This window comes from Ischnura elegans, chromosome 8, assembly GCF_921293095.1.
Source record: "Ischnura elegans chromosome 8, ioIscEleg1.1, whole genome shotgun sequence".
NCBI classification, from domain to species: domain Eukaryota; kingdom Metazoa; phylum Arthropoda; class Insecta; order Odonata; family Coenagrionidae; genus Ischnura; species Ischnura elegans.
The window spans coordinates 11,956,422-11,975,849 of NC_060253.1; the positions used below are offsets into that span (position 1 = coordinate 11,956,422).

At 39.3% G+C, this 19,428-nt stretch overlaps 1 protein-coding gene and 1 long non-coding RNA gene across 2 annotated transcripts; one reads left to right on the forward strand and one right to left on the reverse strand.

The window, feature by feature from the left end:
• Positions 1-282: 282 nt before the first annotated feature.
• Positions 283-9,742, reverse strand: LOC124164126. Its single transcript, XR_006865964.1, has 5 exons — positions 7,763-9,742; positions 7,415-7,596; positions 2,735-3,752; positions 2,263-2,384; positions 283-2,177 (listed from the first exon to the last, which is right to left on the reverse strand). It is a non-coding gene; the product is annotated as an uncharacterized LOC124164126 (long non-coding RNA).
• Positions 9,743-13,339: 3,597 nt separating this feature from the next.
• On the forward strand, positions 13,340-18,631 carry LOC124163976. The gene is made up of 2 exons (XM_046541121.1): positions 13,340-13,920; positions 13,999-18,631. Exon 2 carries the CDS (start codon positions 16,893-16,895, stop codon positions 17,862-17,864), a length of 972 nt encoding a protein of 323 aa, XP_046397077.1. The 5' UTR covers positions 13,340-13,920; positions 13,999-16,892; the 3' UTR covers positions 17,865-18,631.
• The last annotated feature ends 797 nt before the right edge of the window (positions 18,632-19,428 follow it).

Here is a 19,428-nt window from a genome sequence, read left to right on the forward strand (position 1 = left end):
GGTTAAACATAATTTGGTAATTTAAAAAGTAATGTACAGCTGAATTTCTGGGCAAATCGCACTTACCCCATGTACCGCGTAATGTATAAATATATTGCACATCAGCCATGGGACGCACTTGCCCCATGTACGGGGTAAGTGCGATCCCTCTACAGGATTGTAAGTAAAAATTTATAAAAATTACCACTTTACAAAGAGAGGATTTTTAATCTAATTATCATTTTCAGTGATATACATACATATTATACATTGAATCTCCTGTTTTTAGCTAGCCTAGAAAATTTTCCTAAGCTAGTTAAAGTTGATGTATGCTATTTAGGGGTCGCACTTACCCCACCTTACCTTATTGCAATGCATGGGAATCCCAAATTTCTTAAATTTTACACAGTGCCTTAGGAGTCAATGGCATTGCAGATCATTGCTCATTTTAATGACATAATCAGTAATAAAGCTTGAGACCAGAATCTGCAAAACATGAAATTATTGCAATGGGAAAACCAAATTTATAAATTTTTACACAGAGCCTTAAAAGTCAGTTGCACTGTTGATCATTGTATATTGAACTGACATAATCACTTACAAAGCTTGAGAACAGACTCTACAGAACATGTAATTATGTACTGCTATAGGAAACCATATGTTCTAAATATTACTCGTTGCTCTAAAAGTCAATAGTATTCTTTGTTATGACATGGTACACACAGCTGAATACCAATTTTCATGACAAATGATTTTATTAGCCACTTTGATATTTAATTGACCAGTGTAAACCTAGACTGATGTGCTTTACTGACACCCATCTAACACAGGATATAGATTTGTTTGAGTTAAAATAGAATGATTATTTGTTGCAAGAGTATACACTGTCACATAAGGGAGTAGCTTCCTTCCTTGATGAGATTATTGTAACAAGGAGATACAACAAAGGAAATTTCGGAACGTTCATGAAATATCTTGGACTCAAAAAGACAGGGAAGCCTTGCACCCAATGAATATGAAAAGTCTCCCTAGGAGAATTCCACATAACCTCGATTATGAGCATAAGGTCTTATCCCATTATCTTGTTTGTATGAGATGCCGTTAGAGCTATTTTACAAAGAGAAGGCCTAATGAAACATATCATGGATATTGTCAGGTCAGTATAGGATGGAAAAAGTAGTGGAGGAGTGATACTTGATGTGGAGAAATTGAAAAAATAAATTGGAGAAGGGAAAAGTAAGAATATAATTTAACATGACTTTCTTAATACTAAGGTTTTGAGCTTTGCATTTTCTTGCTCTCCTCCACACAAAATTTACTAATCCCAATGGATGCTAATAAAGGTATAAAACTGTTTTTCATGTGTATTACATGCCTTTCACAGCTTAAATACCTGGTATCACATTTTCCATCCACTTCTGGCATGACAATATCCATATGGCCTTCTCTTTGTAAAATAGCTCTAACAGCATCCATAACTTCACGTACCATTGAAATAAATTTAGAAGAAGGACCTATATTCCCTTTCCCCAGTCCCTCCCAAAGGAATGAGAGATGTAAATCCTCCATTGAGGACACATTCTCAAAAAGGCATTCCTTGCATTCTGAGCATGGATATTCCTTCAGGAATGAATTCCCCACATACGAACTTATGCTCATGAACGAGGTTATATGGAATTCTCTTAGGGAGACATGTGTCTCTTTTGGGGAGTTTTAAGGCATAGTGGTGGCACTTCCATCGGGAAAGAATAAATCTGAAAGATTTGAGAGCAAGGTGCAGTTATTTTCCTCGGTGTTCCCAGGAATGTGATTAGATATTAGGTTATTTATAAGAGCTGTTTTGAAGGCAGATTTGAATTGGCTTGCATTAGGATGGTGATTTCCCCCCCAATTCTGCCTCAAAACATTTTTTAAAAATTCCAGTGGATCCACCCTTCACTTTCTAACTTTTGCCACAGCATCCTCATCCCTCTGATGGATTTGTGAGGGTGGGTGGACTACCTGCTTCCGGACAAAATTCCAGCATTTTAGCTTCTCCTCCATTTGTTGCCAAAATGCCAGATGGGAACTGTTGCTGGTGACGGCCTGCTTCAACTCCTTCTCTGGAAATATCTTATTGCAGCAGTTCATGCAGTCGAAAAGCATGTCCATCTCCATCACAAATTGATCAGTCGCCAATCCTTCAATACCCAAGATATCTGTAGGAAAAGAAGTATCTATATTACTCGGATGAATTGGGAAAATCTACTGTGTTAAATGTTAATGAAAATGCTAATTACTTACTTCTTCCAACAAGCATGTGCACACCAGCAGCTACATGCCTACTAAAGACCTTGGCTGCCAATCCCACTCCCATCTTTTCATATGCTGAGGGAGCCAAGTGCTTTTCACTTAAATGAAACATCCTGAAATGAGATAGTTGATGCCTATTTTCAGTCAAAGAATAAATATAATTTAACTGCTGAACTTATCCACTAACATCATTCCAATGCTTAAGTATAATTTTTCACTGCATAGAATAATTAAAAAAGGGACTGTTATTCAAAAATTCAAGTCAATCACTTAACCATATAAAATATTAAATGATATTATTATTAAGAATGAGGAGAACAACTCAAATAAGATGGTAGTAGGAATCACTTATTGCACTTGGCTGGTATATGAGTGCATATATACTGCTAGCAGGTATATTAAGAAATAATAAAAAAATCTAGTAAGGAAGCAAGGTGCCACAGTAATGCAAAATTAAACTCACCTCAGAGGTAGATAATTTACAGCAGCATCATCTTGGGCTAGAACCCTCAAGTGACTCCATTTCGCCACTAATTCCTGCCTTTCACCGAGCACAGTGACGGGCACCTGAACATCATGTGCCAGGAACAAGTTCCTGAAGCAATTTAGGAGGTGGGTGGGTCAAAAATGGTTATAACCCTCTGCCCATTGAATTCAAATGTGGGATTTTTGAAAGTAGCACCAAGTAGCTGCAATGATTTAACATTACTTGTGCCCATGTCACAAACTGTGCACACAACTTTTAGCCCAATTTTAATTAATGAAGCCATCACTTCTTTAATCAATTCTGCTAGAATAGCAGCAGGTGTTGATCCATGGCTAAGGTAAAAAAACAGAGACTGCTTCCATCTTGTCCTTAAGCCACGAATCATGAAAACCAGGGCTTACTTTGCAGCAATACCCTGTTGCCCCTGGCTCCCTCGGTCCACATAGCCCGTAATTTCATCTTCTGTGGCATCATAGAAGAGATTGGGTCTCATGGCCATCTCGTCAAAGAGTAAAGCACAGAATTTATCATTTCCATTTTGAAATCTTTTCACCACAGACCCTAAGTGTGACAGCACATCCTCATTTAGGCCAGTATCGAAAGGGATCGTCTTCAACAAACTTCTCAGGGTGTTCTTGGCAGGGAGAGGTATGAAGTTCTTCAACAGCCTATATGCCTTAGAGCCTTTTTTATTCAAGGAGAGGGCCATGATTTTTTCCTCATTGCTCCATCTTCTGCCCTTGGGCTTTCCCTGACCCTGCCTCAAAATAGATTGTAGGAACAACAGGGCCGATGGGCTGAGCCTATTCTCGAATAGCCTTAAGAGGTCACTTTTTGTAACATCTGCAAGGCCTCTAAGGTCTTTCTTGTGCTGGGCACAAATTTTCCTTAATCTTTGTATCTCCTTACAGTTCTTCTTTATTTGACCCACCAGAAGCCTTTAGCTTTTTAGCCGAGCTCCAAAGCCGAGGGCTCCAAACACATCAGTCAGCTCCTGGGTAAAGAATAGGAGGTGGAGAGAAACATAGCCTCGGCATTAACCTGTCCTTAACCTTCCTACGGGCACAAGTGAACTGACAGGAACAGCAATGGAATATAGTAGTTTCATTAAAAAAAAAAATTACCAGGTGATAATTCAATGGCCATGCAGCATCCTTTGCCTATGCAGCAGGAAACCCAAGATTTTGGCGAGTAATTGTGACTTCCTTTAAAGGATTCAAACAGGAATTTAGCTTATTAATGGAATATTTTAATTTCATGGAAACAATTTGGGCATATAGTTGATTCAACAAGCATCTACATGGCTGCCTGGTGTTTCAGCACAGCATTAATTTTGCAAATTTAAATGATAAATATCTCCCTTAGAAAGTACTCTCTGCTCTCTACTCTATTCTCAGACTCAGGATTTAGCCTAATTAGTGTTTGAAATGTAGGTGCCTATCGCTATTTGTATCATTAATTCAAATATCGACCCTGATTTAAATGAAGAATTCTTTTTCCTTATATTACTATTTAACTTACCCTCCTGTGAAAAAAAAATTTTTCTATTGATTTTTGGCCCATGGTGACCTAATGAATATCCATTATTTAATTGCCGCAACTTCTGGGCTATTTAAGGCTTGAAACGTGAGCGCAAATAAGTGGAGTTACATTTTTGTCCAGTCAAAGCAGTAATCAGACCTCCATTTCCTTGACAAAAAAGTTTTGTCGACGTATTTGTTCTTCCTTTGAATTAATGTATACACAAGCTGAGTTCTGAATATCTCAATGTTTCAAAAAGTTATTTACATTTAGCCTGTAAAGATATTTCAGTCTGTCTCTGTATCTGTAGATATCTGTAACATATCAACAATTGTTTGTATGTATTATTGTATCCTTTGTGTGTTGATTTCAATTGATGATTGATGACAATTTCCTTTTGTTGAAAGTTGCATATTTAATTTGTACTATGTCAATTTTAATAAATGGTATTATTTTACTTATAACTTAATTATTTTCCTTAGTATTGATAAAATTCTATTTTAAGGTTTTAACCTAAGGTAATGAAAAAGAGGGCATGGTTACTTGGATTTTGAAATTCTTTGTCAGCCTATGGCGAGCTGATACTGGATTGCTACCTGGGTAGTTACTTGGATTCTGATGAGTACCGTATTCCTCCGAATATAGTCCCCCTCTGAATACAGTCCCCTCCTAATTTTGAGGCTTGAGTTTTAGGAAAAAAACTTAAAAAATGGGTTTGAATATAGCCCCCCCCCCTTAACTTTTATCACGGCCATTTTTTGAAAAAAAAAGGGGGCTCTATTCAGACATATACGGTATATGAGTCTCTGATATCTGTTTGGATATCAATTTCAAATTGAGATAACTACCATCTTGATTTATCGTCTTACGTACTCTTTATGCTTTTATGCTTCTAGTTAGTTGAAATAATTTAATTTAATCTAATTCCAAACATATGATAATGCTTCTAGTAATTCAGGGTGCTTCAAATTTCTTTTGCATAACTGAATTATTTTAATGATTGTAAGTTGCTTTCTAGTTTATTAAAATTATTTCTACAAAAGCACCAAGGTTAATTCAGTCATAAGGAAATGTTGACTTAATTTCAGATGAATATGTCACATACAATAATAGATTTGGGGTATGTCACCTCGATACTGTTTCTAGTGCTGGGCCTGTGTTGCCTTCATGTTGAGTCTATGTCGCACTCAAGTTGATTTCATGTCGGGCCGCTTTAAGGTCCAATGTCAGGCTGAAAGCCTTTTGATGTTGGACCGAAGTCGGTTTGGTTTCAGGCTGAAGTCTGTTTGATGTTGAGCAATGTCAGTTTGATGTAGGGCCGACAACAGTTTGATGTCGGGGACAAAGTTGGTTTTTTGTCGTGCTGAAGTCGGTTTGACGTCGAACCGAAATCAGTTCGATATAGGTCCGACATCGCTTTGCGTGTTGGCTGTAGCCTGGCTAAATGTTATCATTTCGACGATAGACTGACTTCGATTCCCAACGTCGGATCGAAGTGTAGACGACCTATGTCGCCGTCATATCGACGTTGGACTGACATCAAAATGCTACCTGCAGGGGCGGATCCAGGATTTCTTTCTGGGAGGGGCACAAGCAAGGCCGTATCCAGGATTTTGGTCAGGGGGGGGCACAAGGATACCTCGTCATACAAAACAAACGAAATGATAATGGGACCGTATTAAAAATCTAGCATATTTTTAAGGGTCTGGGGGGGGCACGTGCCCCCGTGCCCCCCCCCTGGATCCGCCTATGGCTACCTGGGCTCTTTCAAATATTCTAAGGGGACACACCACCTCGCAAAAAAATTATTGCATATCGTCTCAGCATGTACACTGCTACGATGGATTTCTGTCTGATGTAAACATTCTTATCTACCAAACGCCATTTCAGCGGCATGCCCATCTGATACTCGGATTCATCCAACTTCTTATTTTCAACAGGTAGCTCGCTTTACGCTTTACCCCCACTCCTGCTGTCAAGTGCCATTGGACAATCTGGGGGGTTTTGCAAAATACACATGCTTCTCCACTGGATTTTGTTCAATTATTTTCAGTCCATCTTTAGAAGTTCTCACGAGATAGCAGATGAATTCGAATGGCTAGCGGGGAGAAACCAAATGTCCTGAGAAAATATCCCTTCGTCTGTGACTGTGATGATAGATATTTATAGCATAACTCATAAATTGTAACTTGATATACGTTTTCGGAAAAATATTCCGCATCAACTTCCGAGAAGCTAAGCTACAACAATATCGAGTTTCGTCAGAATGCTAAGTCTTCGTTGTATTTTGACATTTATTTCCTTGCGTAAAATGCTTAAATAAAGTCAGAAATACATCGCATTTGGTCTTATTCTTTTTTAAATTACGTGCGCATTACTAATATTTCAATCCAATAAATCCGAGATTCGATTTATCAGGGCTCAAATTTTGATCAAATGACTCTTCTAAAATACTTAAAAAACTTGAAACTCACTACTAATAAAACTTCCCGGGGCAAGATGGCCCCCCAATATTTTTTGTAAGTCGGCGTCCCTGTGCATACACAAATGCCCGTTGTAAAAAAACATTCCGCAAATATCCCAAAATGGTGCGCAATGTTTCTGGGACGAAATAGGAATATAAGAGATCAAAATAGGATATTCCAGGAATATCCCATAATGATTCGCAATATCCCTGGGAGGAAATAGGAATATTGGGAATCAAAATGGGATATTCCTGGAATATTCTCTGCTGTGTGGGTAAAGGTGGCAAAAAGAATAGTTTTAAAGGTTGCCCAAGTCATTGGTATTGTCCAAATACTCGTCTTATCCACTACTTCACCTCCAAGGCTAATACTGAGGTCAAAGGTCATAGAGGTAAATGTGGGGCCATCGTGACAACCAACGTGTCTAAACATAGGTTTTAAAGGGTGCTCAAGTCAGTTTTGCAGTTCATTCAACAGTATTGTAATTTATTTACCTCTGAAGGTGAATAAACAAAGTCTAAATTTATTGTTTGAAAAAACTTTTTTACGAAATGCTGAACACTTAAGGAAATAAAAAAAAACCACCAGTGTGGCCCACACACCCAACCGCATAACAAGATTTTATGAGCCCAAAGAAGGGTACTGTATATCATTTTCCACATGCAGTTACCTTAATGAAGAACACTTAGTAGTGGATATCGCTCAAGTCCAGCGTCAAGCAGCTGTTTTTTCGTGGCCTGCTTAATCTCCAAAAGGAACTCTTGCAGGAAGGAGGAGCGTGCCTGGAGACTTGAACATCCTGAATTGCTTGTCCAGACAGACGAACCTCAGGAAGCCATCTGACGGGGCCACCTACAATTCAATAGGGAAAATTTCCAAAATAATAAAATGTCCATAGAAATTTGTTCTTCGAATTTTCCTCAGTAGAACTTGCAATCGTTGTAAACCGATGCCAAGTCATGTAAATCATTGACTATTGAGAATCTTTTAGACATATTATCAGCATAATTTTGTATACCATGGTATTCATTTCAGTCTAAGTACGGCTTGGTAGGGCTGAATTACAACAAAAACTTCCTTAAAGAGCCGGGCTCCACAGTGACAATATCTCAAATTTTGAGGACACAGAGTCAATTCTGCAGCAAGATTATCATACTTGTGGAGGCGAGAACTACAGATACATACAAACACAAAATTCTTGAGCGTACACAACATTCATACTGTGAAATAATAAGGTAAACTATGAACCACAATAACAAAAATTCATTCAACAATAATTACGCCGAAGAACTAGCCCTCGGATGGTGTTGACTGCATAAATAAATCAAGGAAGCTAAAAGAATGTAGAATTCATAATGAGAGTCTGAGAAAAATTGACAATATTCATGCTCGCTACGTTGCAAATCGGAATATTCTCAGTTCTTAACTGGTCACCGTATCATAATACAGAGAATCCAGCTTGAACCTGTCAAAAATAAATTTCTCAAATCGAATAATTAAAAAAATATGAATCTCACTGCCTGATTACAACACTTTATACCTTCTATCCCTCCCCAATTTAAAACCTTAAACGACAGACGATCTTGCAAGGATGCCCTATTCATCACCAACATTATTAATTCCCATACATTTTTCCTATCCCCTTTAATTCTCATTGTTATAGAACTCTCCTCCTGCTTATTGCTAATTACCACTGAAAAAGTTATGCTCATCACACCCTGCATTCCTGAATTATGAGGTAAAATTAAAACTACAAGGAACTGACAGTAAAGCTTTGAGGAATCGAGGAATTATCAAGAGAATGTTGAAATTTTAACTGGATTCACGCGCTAAAAGATTTCATGTGCTAACTCTGCTAGGATAAGCTTGGATTAATAAACAAGGTATGTACAAGTATTGACTTCTCCACGTCTTAATATAAATTGAAAGGAATATTTGTGGCCAAGTTGATAATGCGATACTCAATATTACATATTTTGGTGATTTATTATATACGTCAGTTTGCTACTTTTCATAACCAATAAAGTATAATGTAGGGGTATCGTTAATGGGTTGACCCGTGAATAAACAGATAAATGGAACTGGCATGAACATACACATACATATGAACCAGTTCCCATGAACGTACCTATGTATGTTCATGGGAACTGGTTTAATGCGATACATCCGCAATCATCTGACGATCGGAAGATAAAGAAAAAATTCCATATCTCCCACCATTTTCCTGCTAAATATTTCCTTCATTCGTTGCCATAAATTTTTGATATACTAGATTAATTCGCTTCGTCAAAGAAGGCGAGCGAGTCAAAACAACAAAGAAAAAGATTAACGATCAGCGCGTATTTACATGACGTTTTATGACACAATAGTACAGATCGTTTACGCCCTGTGTATACGGAAAATTACGGTCATACCATTGCCGTGTAAACGCGTAAGTGTGGGTGTCACTATGGTCGACACCTACGTAGTATAAAAAATAGGATACTACAGACAAATGAATATCTGTGTGTATACACGACGTTTAGTACACCATGGAATTGAAATTTGTCGGTAAAAATGCCATGAAAACGGGGAAATACGAGGTGTAAGAGAAGAAGGGGTTGCGACTATTGTCGCGACATTAATAGCGTAAAAAGGATTTAAGAATCGCGTAGTGGGAAAACTATTACATTTGAAAATTGTGGCGGAGTATGTAGTGAAAAAGATATCAAAGGAAGGCTTCGGCGATATTATAACAGAAGCAATAAATAAGAATTCCCTTCATTGAAACCCAACCCAACGGGTAACGTTTTCAAACATTATTATAAATACTACTCACAGGAACTCATTTCGTTAGTTTGATATAGTGTGTATATATATGTAAACACCTTCTTTTCCCATAATTATATTTTCCATGAAACACAAATGCCGGTCGTGTTTGATATTCAACCTACGAAGAAGTTGTTATTCGTTGAGAAAGCTGGCAGAAAATTATTCTAAGAATACATTTACCATATCTACGAAAATAATATCACTAATGTGGTATTGTATTGTTAGGTGTCTGGCAATGTATGCTCACCGTAAGTCTAACCATTTATAGGATACAAGTTCACAGAAGTAAAAAAACATAGTAAACACTTGAAAAAATAATATTCCAGTCATAAACACTAGGCCACGCGTGATTGTGCAAAAAAGTCTATCGATCATGTAATATTTGCAATTTACAATACGAGGAAATAAAACTGGATGAACATGGTTTAGTCCGAGGAGTTATCATGACAATGAGTTCCATCAATAGGAAAGTCATTCGAAGAAAATTATCACAAAATCCTAGACGCATTGTGTGGGTATATTAAAAACATCGATTCCGCAATGGTATTTCAATTGATTTTATGAAATTAATAATCTCGAATTAGGGTATACCCTATAGGTTATAACCTACGGTGTGTAATAGACTGACCATTCTTCAAACAAAGTTTACGAAAAATGTTTAATCGATCCCATACAAAACGTATTTCAAATTCCAAACAAAAAAATTTCCATTTCTCGTACCATCACCTGCTAAATACTTCCTTGAAACGTTGCATTAAATTAATTTTTGATACACTAGATTAATTTATCAAATACATATAATCGCTTCGTCGAAGTAAGGTCGAGCGATACAAAACAACCAAATAAGTCAGAAGAAAAACGATTTTCTCGTTTGCATGACGTTTTATGACATAATGGTAAAAATCCTATACGCGCTGTGTAAACGGAAAATTACTATCATACCATCGAGGTGTAAACAAACAAGTACGGTAGTAACCACGGTCGAAACCTACGTAGTATAAAAAAGGGATACTGCAGACAAATGAATATCAGTGTATACACAAGACGATATATGACGCATAGGATACGATGGAATGGCAAATGGTCGGTGAAAATGCCATGAAAACGGGGAAATACAATTTATATTGAAATGTAAAGGAAGAAGGGGTTGCGACTAATGTCGCAACATTCATAACGTAAAAAGGATTATAGAAGCGTGCAAAGCACCAGGAAAAATATTACATAAGAAAATTGTAGCGTAGTAAATAGTCAACCGGCGTCAGTAGCGGCGGGGATAAGTCGATCCCTGCAAAACCGAAGGTCGCTGGTTCGAGACCGGTCTGGGTAGGTGCTCCTACCCAGGAAATAGTTGTGACTGATAGTCGTTGTTTCATGTCATTTCCTGCGGCAGGTTTACGGGGCGAAGAAAAGAGAAAAATATAAATAGTGAAAAAGGTACCGAAGGTAGGCGTCAACGATTATATAAAAAAATCAAACATGACTTCCCTTCATTTGAAAACCAACCCAACCCAACCCAACCCAACCCAACCCAACCCAACCCAACCCAACCCAACCCAACCCAACCCAACCCAACCCAACCCAACCCAACCCAACCCAACCCAACCCAACCCAACCCAACCCAACCCAACCCAACCCAACCCAACCCAACCCAACCCAACCCAACCCAACCCAACCCAACCCAACCCAACCCAACCCAACCCAACCCAACCCAACCCAACCCAACCCAACCCAACCCAACCCAACCCAACCCAACCCAACCCAACCCAACCCAACCCAACCCAACCCAACCCAACCCAACCCAACCCAACCCAACCCAACCCAACCCAACCCAACCCAACCCAACCCAACCCAACCCAACCCAACCCAACCCAACCCAACCCAACCCAACCCAACCCAACCCAACCCAACCCAACCCAACCCAACCCAACCCAACCCAACCCAACCCAACCCAACCCAACCCAACCCAACCCAACCCAACCCAACCCAACCCAACCCAACCCAACCCAACCCAACCCAACCCAACCCAACCCAACCCAACCCAACCCAACCCAACCCAACCCAACCCAACCCAACCCAACCCAACCCAACCCAACCCAACCCAACCCAACCCAACCCAACCCAACCCAACCCAACCCAACCCAACCCAACCCAACCCAACCCAACCCAACCCAACCCAACCCAACCCAACCCAACCCAACCCAACCCAACCCAACCCAACCCAACCCAACCCAACCCAACCCAACCCAACCCAACCCAACCCAACCCAACCCAACCCAACCCAACCCAACCCAACCCAACCCAACCCAACCCAACCCAACCCAACCCAACCCAACCCAACCCAACCCAACCCAACCCAACCCAACCCAACCCAACCCAACCCAACCCAACCCAACCCAACCCAACCCAACCCAACCCAACCCAACCCAACCCAACCCAACCCAACCCAACCCAACCCAACCCAACCCAACCCAACCCAACCCAACCCAACCCAACCCAACCCAACCCAACCCAACCCAACCCAACCCAACCCAACCCAACCCAACCCAACCCAACCCAACCCAACCCAACCCAACCCAACCCAACCCAACCCAACCCAACCCAACCCAACCCAACCCCACCCCACCCCATCCAACCCAACCAAACCCAACCCAACCAAACCAAACCAACAGTAAGATATCCGAAATATCAACTATTAGGGTACATCGACTCTATGGCAACATTGTAAACTGAAAACAAATGAGGTTTGAAATGCCCGCGTTAATGTCTCCTAACGCCCTCTATGGCGACATATGAACAAAAAACAAATGAATACTGAACCTTTGCTGACCCCCTGGCGGTGATCCTTTGAACTTAAAGGACCAATGACATATGACAATCAATTTTTTTTGCGCATTCAGAGAAAATATGAATCGTTCCGAATGGAGGCTCGGTCAACATGTGGATGTATGTATATCTAAATTCAGGATGGCCGAAAGCGGAAGGTTATTGAAAAATGTAAACTAAGGCGTATTTTTAGGCTCGTCGAAGTGCATAGAAAAGTACAAATCAATACGAAACCGTTATTATAGTAATATTTGATGCCCGATTAGGCCCCGGGAGTGATTTCGGTTTCAGAACGTTTGGGTTAACGTTTGTGGTGAACATCTTTATGTCGGTATTTATTGGCCTTTTACATCATTTGGTGACTACAATATGTCTCAAAAGTGGTTTGAAGTGGTTAGGTTTTTATATTATCTAACTTATATGTGTAAACAAGTTTGAGGAATATATCAGTGTAAGTATTTGATGTTAACCTGGGGGATGCCTCAAAGTAATGAAGTGGTTTGGTTTTGATATCATCTAACTATGGGCAAACATGTTTGAGGAATGTATCAGTGTAAGTATTTTATGTGAACTTGGTGTAACAATACCGACGAACATTTCCCGTACGAAGCATTTACCTCGAACTTCATCATAGTGGGGCGAAGTTCAAGAATGAATAACAAATAGGTAAGTTCAAGAATGAATAACAAACCAAACCAAACCCAACCAAACCAAACCAACAGTAAGATATCCGAAATATCAACTATTAGGGTACATCGACTCTATGGCAACATTGTTAACTGAAAACAAATGAGGTTTGAAATTCCCGCGTTAATGTCTCCTAACGCTCTCTATGGCGACATATGAACTAAAAACAAATGACTACTGAACCTTTGCTTACCCCCTGGCGGTGATCCTTTGAACTTAAAGGACCAATGACATATGACAATCAATTTTTTAGCGCATTCGGAGAAAAATATGAATCGATCCGAATGGAGGCTCGGTCAACATGTGGATGTATGTATATCTAAATTCAGGATGGCCGAAAGCGGAAGGTTATAGAAAAATGTAAACTAAGGCGTATTTTTAGGCTCGTCGAAGTGCATAGAAAAGTACAAATCAATACGAAACCGTTATTATAGTAATATTTGATGCCCCATTAGGCTCCGGTAGTGATTTTGGTTTCAGAACGTTTGGGTTAACGTTTGTGGTGAACATCTTTATGTCGGTATTTATTGGCCTTTTACATCATTTGGTGACTACAATATGTCTCAAAAGTGGTTTGAAGTGGTTAGGTTTTTATATTATCTAACTTATATGTGTAAACAAGTTTGAGGAATATATCAGTGTAAGTATTTGATGTGAACCTGGGGGATGTCTCAAAATAATGAAGTGGTTTGGTTTTGATATCATCTAACTATGGGCAAACATGTTTGAGGAATGTATCAGTGTAAGTATTTTATGTGAACTTGGTGTAACAATACCGACGAACATTTCCCGTACGAAGCATTTACCTCGAATTTCATCGTAGTGGGGCGAAGTTCAAGAATGAATAACAAATAGGTAAAAATTTCTTGTTATATTACTAGCAGAACGCTTATTTGATGCCAGCTTAAGCAATGAGAGTTATTTTGGTTTCAGGACGTTGGAGTTAACATTTTTGCTGAACATTTTCATGTCGGTATTATTGAACTTTTCCACTATTTCGTGATAAGAATATGTCTCAAAATCATGAAGTGGTTTGGTTTAGATATCATAACTATGGGCAAACAGGTTCGAGGAAAATATCAGTGTAAATATGTTATGTGAACTTGGTGTAACAATACTGACGGAACATTTCCCTTACGTGGCATTTATCTTGATTTTCATTATTGTGGGGTAAAAATTAAAGAATGAATAATAAATAGGTAAAACTTTCTTGTTATACTTCAAGTAGACCGCTTATTTGATGCAAATTAAAGCAATGGGAATTATTTTGGTTTCAGAACGTTTGGGTTAACATTTTTGGTGAACGCCTTCATGTCGGTATTTATTGGCCTTTACATTATATGGTGACTACAATGTGTCTCAAAATCATAAAGTGGTTTGGTTTTGATATCATCTAACTATGGGCAAACTTGTTTGAGGAATATATCAGTGTAAATATTTGATGTGAACTTGGTTTAACAATACTGACGAACCTTCATGTCGGTATTTATTGACCTTTTGCATTATTCAATCAATTGGACTTGAATAAGGTTCAATTCTACCATCAAAAGATTTCTTGTGCAATACATTTTTAGTGTCAAGCTCTTCGAAGTCACTATTTATAACATGCCCTTGCTCCAAACCTGAATTGAACTCGCACGTTTTAATCATCTGATCAGCATGTCTATGCCAAATTAAATCTTTATTTTCAAGTTTAACAATATAATTGCTGTAGCCCAACACTTCTTCCACCCTACCTTTTTGTCATACTCTTCTGTTGGTTCCAATTCCAATAATCTCTAGCCTAAACAATTTCTCCTACATCAAAGTATACCTCCCTACCACTTGGTTTCCGAGAAGGTTTGCAATATAATGTAGTTTCTTTCAGATAATCAAATATACTTCTAACTTTCCTATAGAACATCCTATAAGGACTTTCTTTGGTTATCCAGTCTGGAGTATTTCTATAGCTAAACAAAACCTTATTTATGAGTGTATTTAATGAGCAACCTATTTTCAGCAGCACCATTGGTTGCTGGGTGAAATGGAGCAGAAGTAACATGTTCAATTTTATTCACAACCCAAAAGTTTACAAATTCTTGTGAAACTAACTACCTTCCATTGTCACTCACTAGCAATTTTGGAATTCCAAACATGGCAAATAGTCTCTTAACTTTTCATGACTCGTTTCTGAACCTAGCTTTGCCATTTCATACACCTCGGGCCATTTTGATTAGCTGTCTGTTACAATGACTTACTGCTTACCTTTAATTTGACCTAGGAAATCTGCATGAATTCAATGAAATACCTCTTTAGTTTCTGGCCAATTGGCCAACTTTACATTTCTTTGGATTTATGCTATTTGTCATACAAGCATTACAACTTTAACAAAGTTTTTCAATTTCATCATCTAAATTTAGCCACCAAAAATAACCTCTGGGTTAATTTTTCATCTTTGACATTCCTATATGAGTAGAATGCAGCTTGGTTAATATTTGAGTGTTTAACTTCTCTGGAATGACTATTATCTACAACCCCACATGATTGCTCGAACAATCATGTGGGGTTGTTCATGGATCCATTTTCAATATACAATTCATTTTTCCTTACAAAATAAGGCTCCAATTCCAATTAATCGCAAGTATCTAACCATCCTGACTTAATGTAATACAAAACCTTACTAAGAACCTTGTCTTTTTTGTAGCAATTCTTATTTGATCATTATCAATAGGTACACAATTACTAACTAAGTTTATATAATCATTCGCAAAATTCTCAGTTTCACCCTTAATGTCATATTCATCTCCTGGTAGTCGAGAGAATGCCTCTGCCAAATTACTGCTGCCTTTAATGTATTTTATTGTATAGCCACATTCAGACAGAAACAACGCCCATTGACATTGCAAATTTCAAAAACATTTACCTTGAATAAGCATATTAAATCCCTACCAAGTAATGGTCTGGCACCTTTTTTAATCACAGTGAATGAACCCTCCCTTTTCAAACCATTAAATGGAATTGAACTAACAAATATAACCATAGGAATGATTTCTGAACCCACATACGTTTGGAGTTTAACACTAGTTGGAAGCAATATAAATGTGGTAAATAAAGCTTGATAAATATTTTCAGGAATTATGGAGATTCCAGAACCTGTATCAATTTCCATTTCTATAGGTGTACCTCCAATATCAACATTCACCAATATAGGATTGATATTCACATTATTAACATTGAATAATTCAATACTTTCATAGGTTGAAAATTCTTCACTTTTTGAATTTACTGATGTCTGTTTAGGATCAATGAAATTATTTACTTTACCATCACTCTTTTTGCAAACCATAGCCAAATGACCAATTTTACCACACCTCTTACAATTATATGCCTTATACTTACATTTTATAAAGTCATGATTAGCTTCACCACAAGCATAACAAACTTTTGCAAATTTCACCTGTTGTTTTAAAGAATTATCACTTCCGACTTGTACTCCAGCTTCAATTTTCTCTTCAGAAACTACCGTAGCTACTCTACCTTCCAAAAGTTTTTGATTTTGCCTCTTTCATACTGCCAGCTTCCTTCTTTACAGCGATGTCTATGATTTTGCTGTAGAGTTTTAGTTTCTTCTTCCTCGCAAATTCTGTCCGGAATAGGCCCAGTCCAGAAATGAATTTGTCTTTTAAAATATTATTTAGCTCATTTCCAAATTTACAGTCCATCGCCTGTTGTTTTAAACGCACAAACCACTCCACCACCGACTCAGGTGAATTTTGTTGCATCTTGTAAAACTCAGTCCATTTGCGATAAACTGATACTAACGGGGGAAATCGGCGGGGCAATCCAAGATGGCCGCTTGCGGGAGGACACGGGCATCTCACGCTCCGTTAAAGTTTGCTTTCTTTGTGGTTTTTGTACTATTCCCAGTGAATCTTACCCTCCGTGTTTGTGCAATTTCACCATGTCCGCCCCCCACATCATTTGTGCACCCGGTTCCCTCTGAAGTGTTCAGTGAACGAAGATTTCTTTTTTCCTCATTTGCATCGTGCGGTCTATCCCTCACCAGCCTCCATTGCCCCACAGCTCAACCGCCGAGGTCCCGGCGACTCCCTCGATCCCCAACCGACAGACCGTGCCCTCGTCTTGAAGCCGTTATCCTGCTGCTTTTCCTTCTCTCCGGTGACGTACAACTAAACCCAGGCCCTTCCTCTGTGCATTTTTATTACCAAAATGTGAGAAGCATTAAGAACAAATTATCAACCTGTGACTCCCATGCCCATGAGCTTTCCAAACTTGATATAATCGCGCTCACGGAAACTTGGCTGAACCCTAGTGTTCGCGACGGAGAATTATCATTCTCAGCCACTCATGGCATACATCGCAAAGATAGGCTCTCCAGAGGGGGTGGAGTGCTTGTTGCTATCAATAATAAATTTCCCTCTAAACGCCGCTTGGACCTAGAGACTGAGTGTGAAATTGTGTGGACTGAAGTCTCTCTACCCTCTAACAAACATTCGAAACCTATAAAAACTTATGTGGGCTGTTGCTATCGGCCTCCTGCCAGTGATCTTTCCGTTTTAGAAAGATGCCTGGACTCTGTGATGAGTGTCATTACTCCTGGCCCCATTATCCTTTTTGGTGACTTTAATCTCTCAATCCATTGGGAGTCTCCAACGAGTGGGTCTCCCGTGGACGCCCATGATGAGTACTTTCTCCAAAATTTCATCTACGCCCTTCATCTCTCCCAGTTCTGCAATGAATGGACACGAAACGCGGCAACGTTGGACTTCCTTCTTTCCACCATCCCCCCGAGGCAATAACCCCCAGCAGAAACATCTTCGACTCAGACCATGAGTCCCTTGACGTCATTTACAACTTTTCCAGCCCCAAGAAACACCGCAGGGTTCCACTCCGCCCTCTGAAGCCTTTCCTTGCATGGTCGAAGGTTTGCTGGGAGGTCGTAAACCGCTCCCTCGACCTCATACCCTGGTCACTGCTCTCCTCCCTTACCCCCGAAGATGGAGTGGACTTCCTGTACGCCGTCATTGAAAGTACCGTTAAGGATTTTGTGCCTATTGTTCAACCTAAATCTAAGAAATTTCCCTCCTGGTTTAAAGCTGACACCCTGCATGCTCTCAGAAACAAAAATCAAGCGTGGTACCTCTACAAGACGACTCCGAACGAACATACTCGTCGCTCTTACACAGAGCTTCGTCGATTTTCTAAAGCTCTCATCCGTCGTGACCACAAGGAATATGTGCATAGTGTCTGCTCATCTATCACCACCACCCCTAAAAAGTTCTGGTCTTTTGTGAATCGCCGCCGCAATCATTCTAGAATTCCGGACTGTGTTTGTTATGAAAACAGTAATGCCGAGGGCCCTAATAGACCAAACTTGTTTGCTAAATACTTCTCTGAATGCATGACGCCCCTCTCTTCCCCACCTCTCACCCATGATCACTTCCCTGCACCCATTTCCAGTAATTGCCTCTGTGAAATCCGAACCGACCCGCTTGAAGTTCTTAAATATTTACGCAAAATTCCCCTTCAACGTTCATCAGGCCCTGATGGCCTGAGTCCGATATTTGTTCACCATTGTGCTGAATCACTCTCCATTCCTTTAACTTTGCTTTTAAACCGATGCTTTTCCCTTGGCATTTTTCCACCACAATGGAAAACTGTTAATGTTATCCCCATTCATAAATCCGGGCCAAAAAATGTTGCATCAAACTATAGACCCATCTCCTTACTTCCAGTTCTCTCTTCTGTTTGTGAAAGAATAATCTTAAATCGACTATACTACTTCACCTCCCCTCATCTCTCTGATAATCAACATGGTTTTCTTCCGGGCCGCTCATGCATGACCAACTTATCCGTCTTTCAGCATAATGCCATTAACTCCATTAATAATAAATCACAGTTAGACACCATTTTCCTGGATTTTTCCAAAGATTTTGACTCTATCAATCATAGCCTCCTCCTCCACAAATTAGGTGAACGATTTAATATTTCTGGTAATTTCAAAAGTCTCCTAACTAGCTTCCTCAACAATCGAACTCAAAGGGTTATTCTTTCTGGCTCATCTTCTCCTTGGTCTCCTCTGACATCTGGGGTTCCTCAGGGGAGTGTCCTTGGTCCTTATCTGTTTAACTTGTATATTGATGATCTTGCCTCTTTGCTACCTTCTTCCCAAGCTCAAACTCTCCTTTATGCTGACGATTGTAAATTGTTCAAGGAAATTCAAAAACCATCTGATTGCCAAGACCTACAGGATGCCTTACGTCAGACATCGAATTGGTGTAATGTCTGGAATCTTGCATTAAACCCAGATAAATGTAGTGTGATGTCCATTTCCCTAAAGAAGATAACTCGTCAATTTGACTA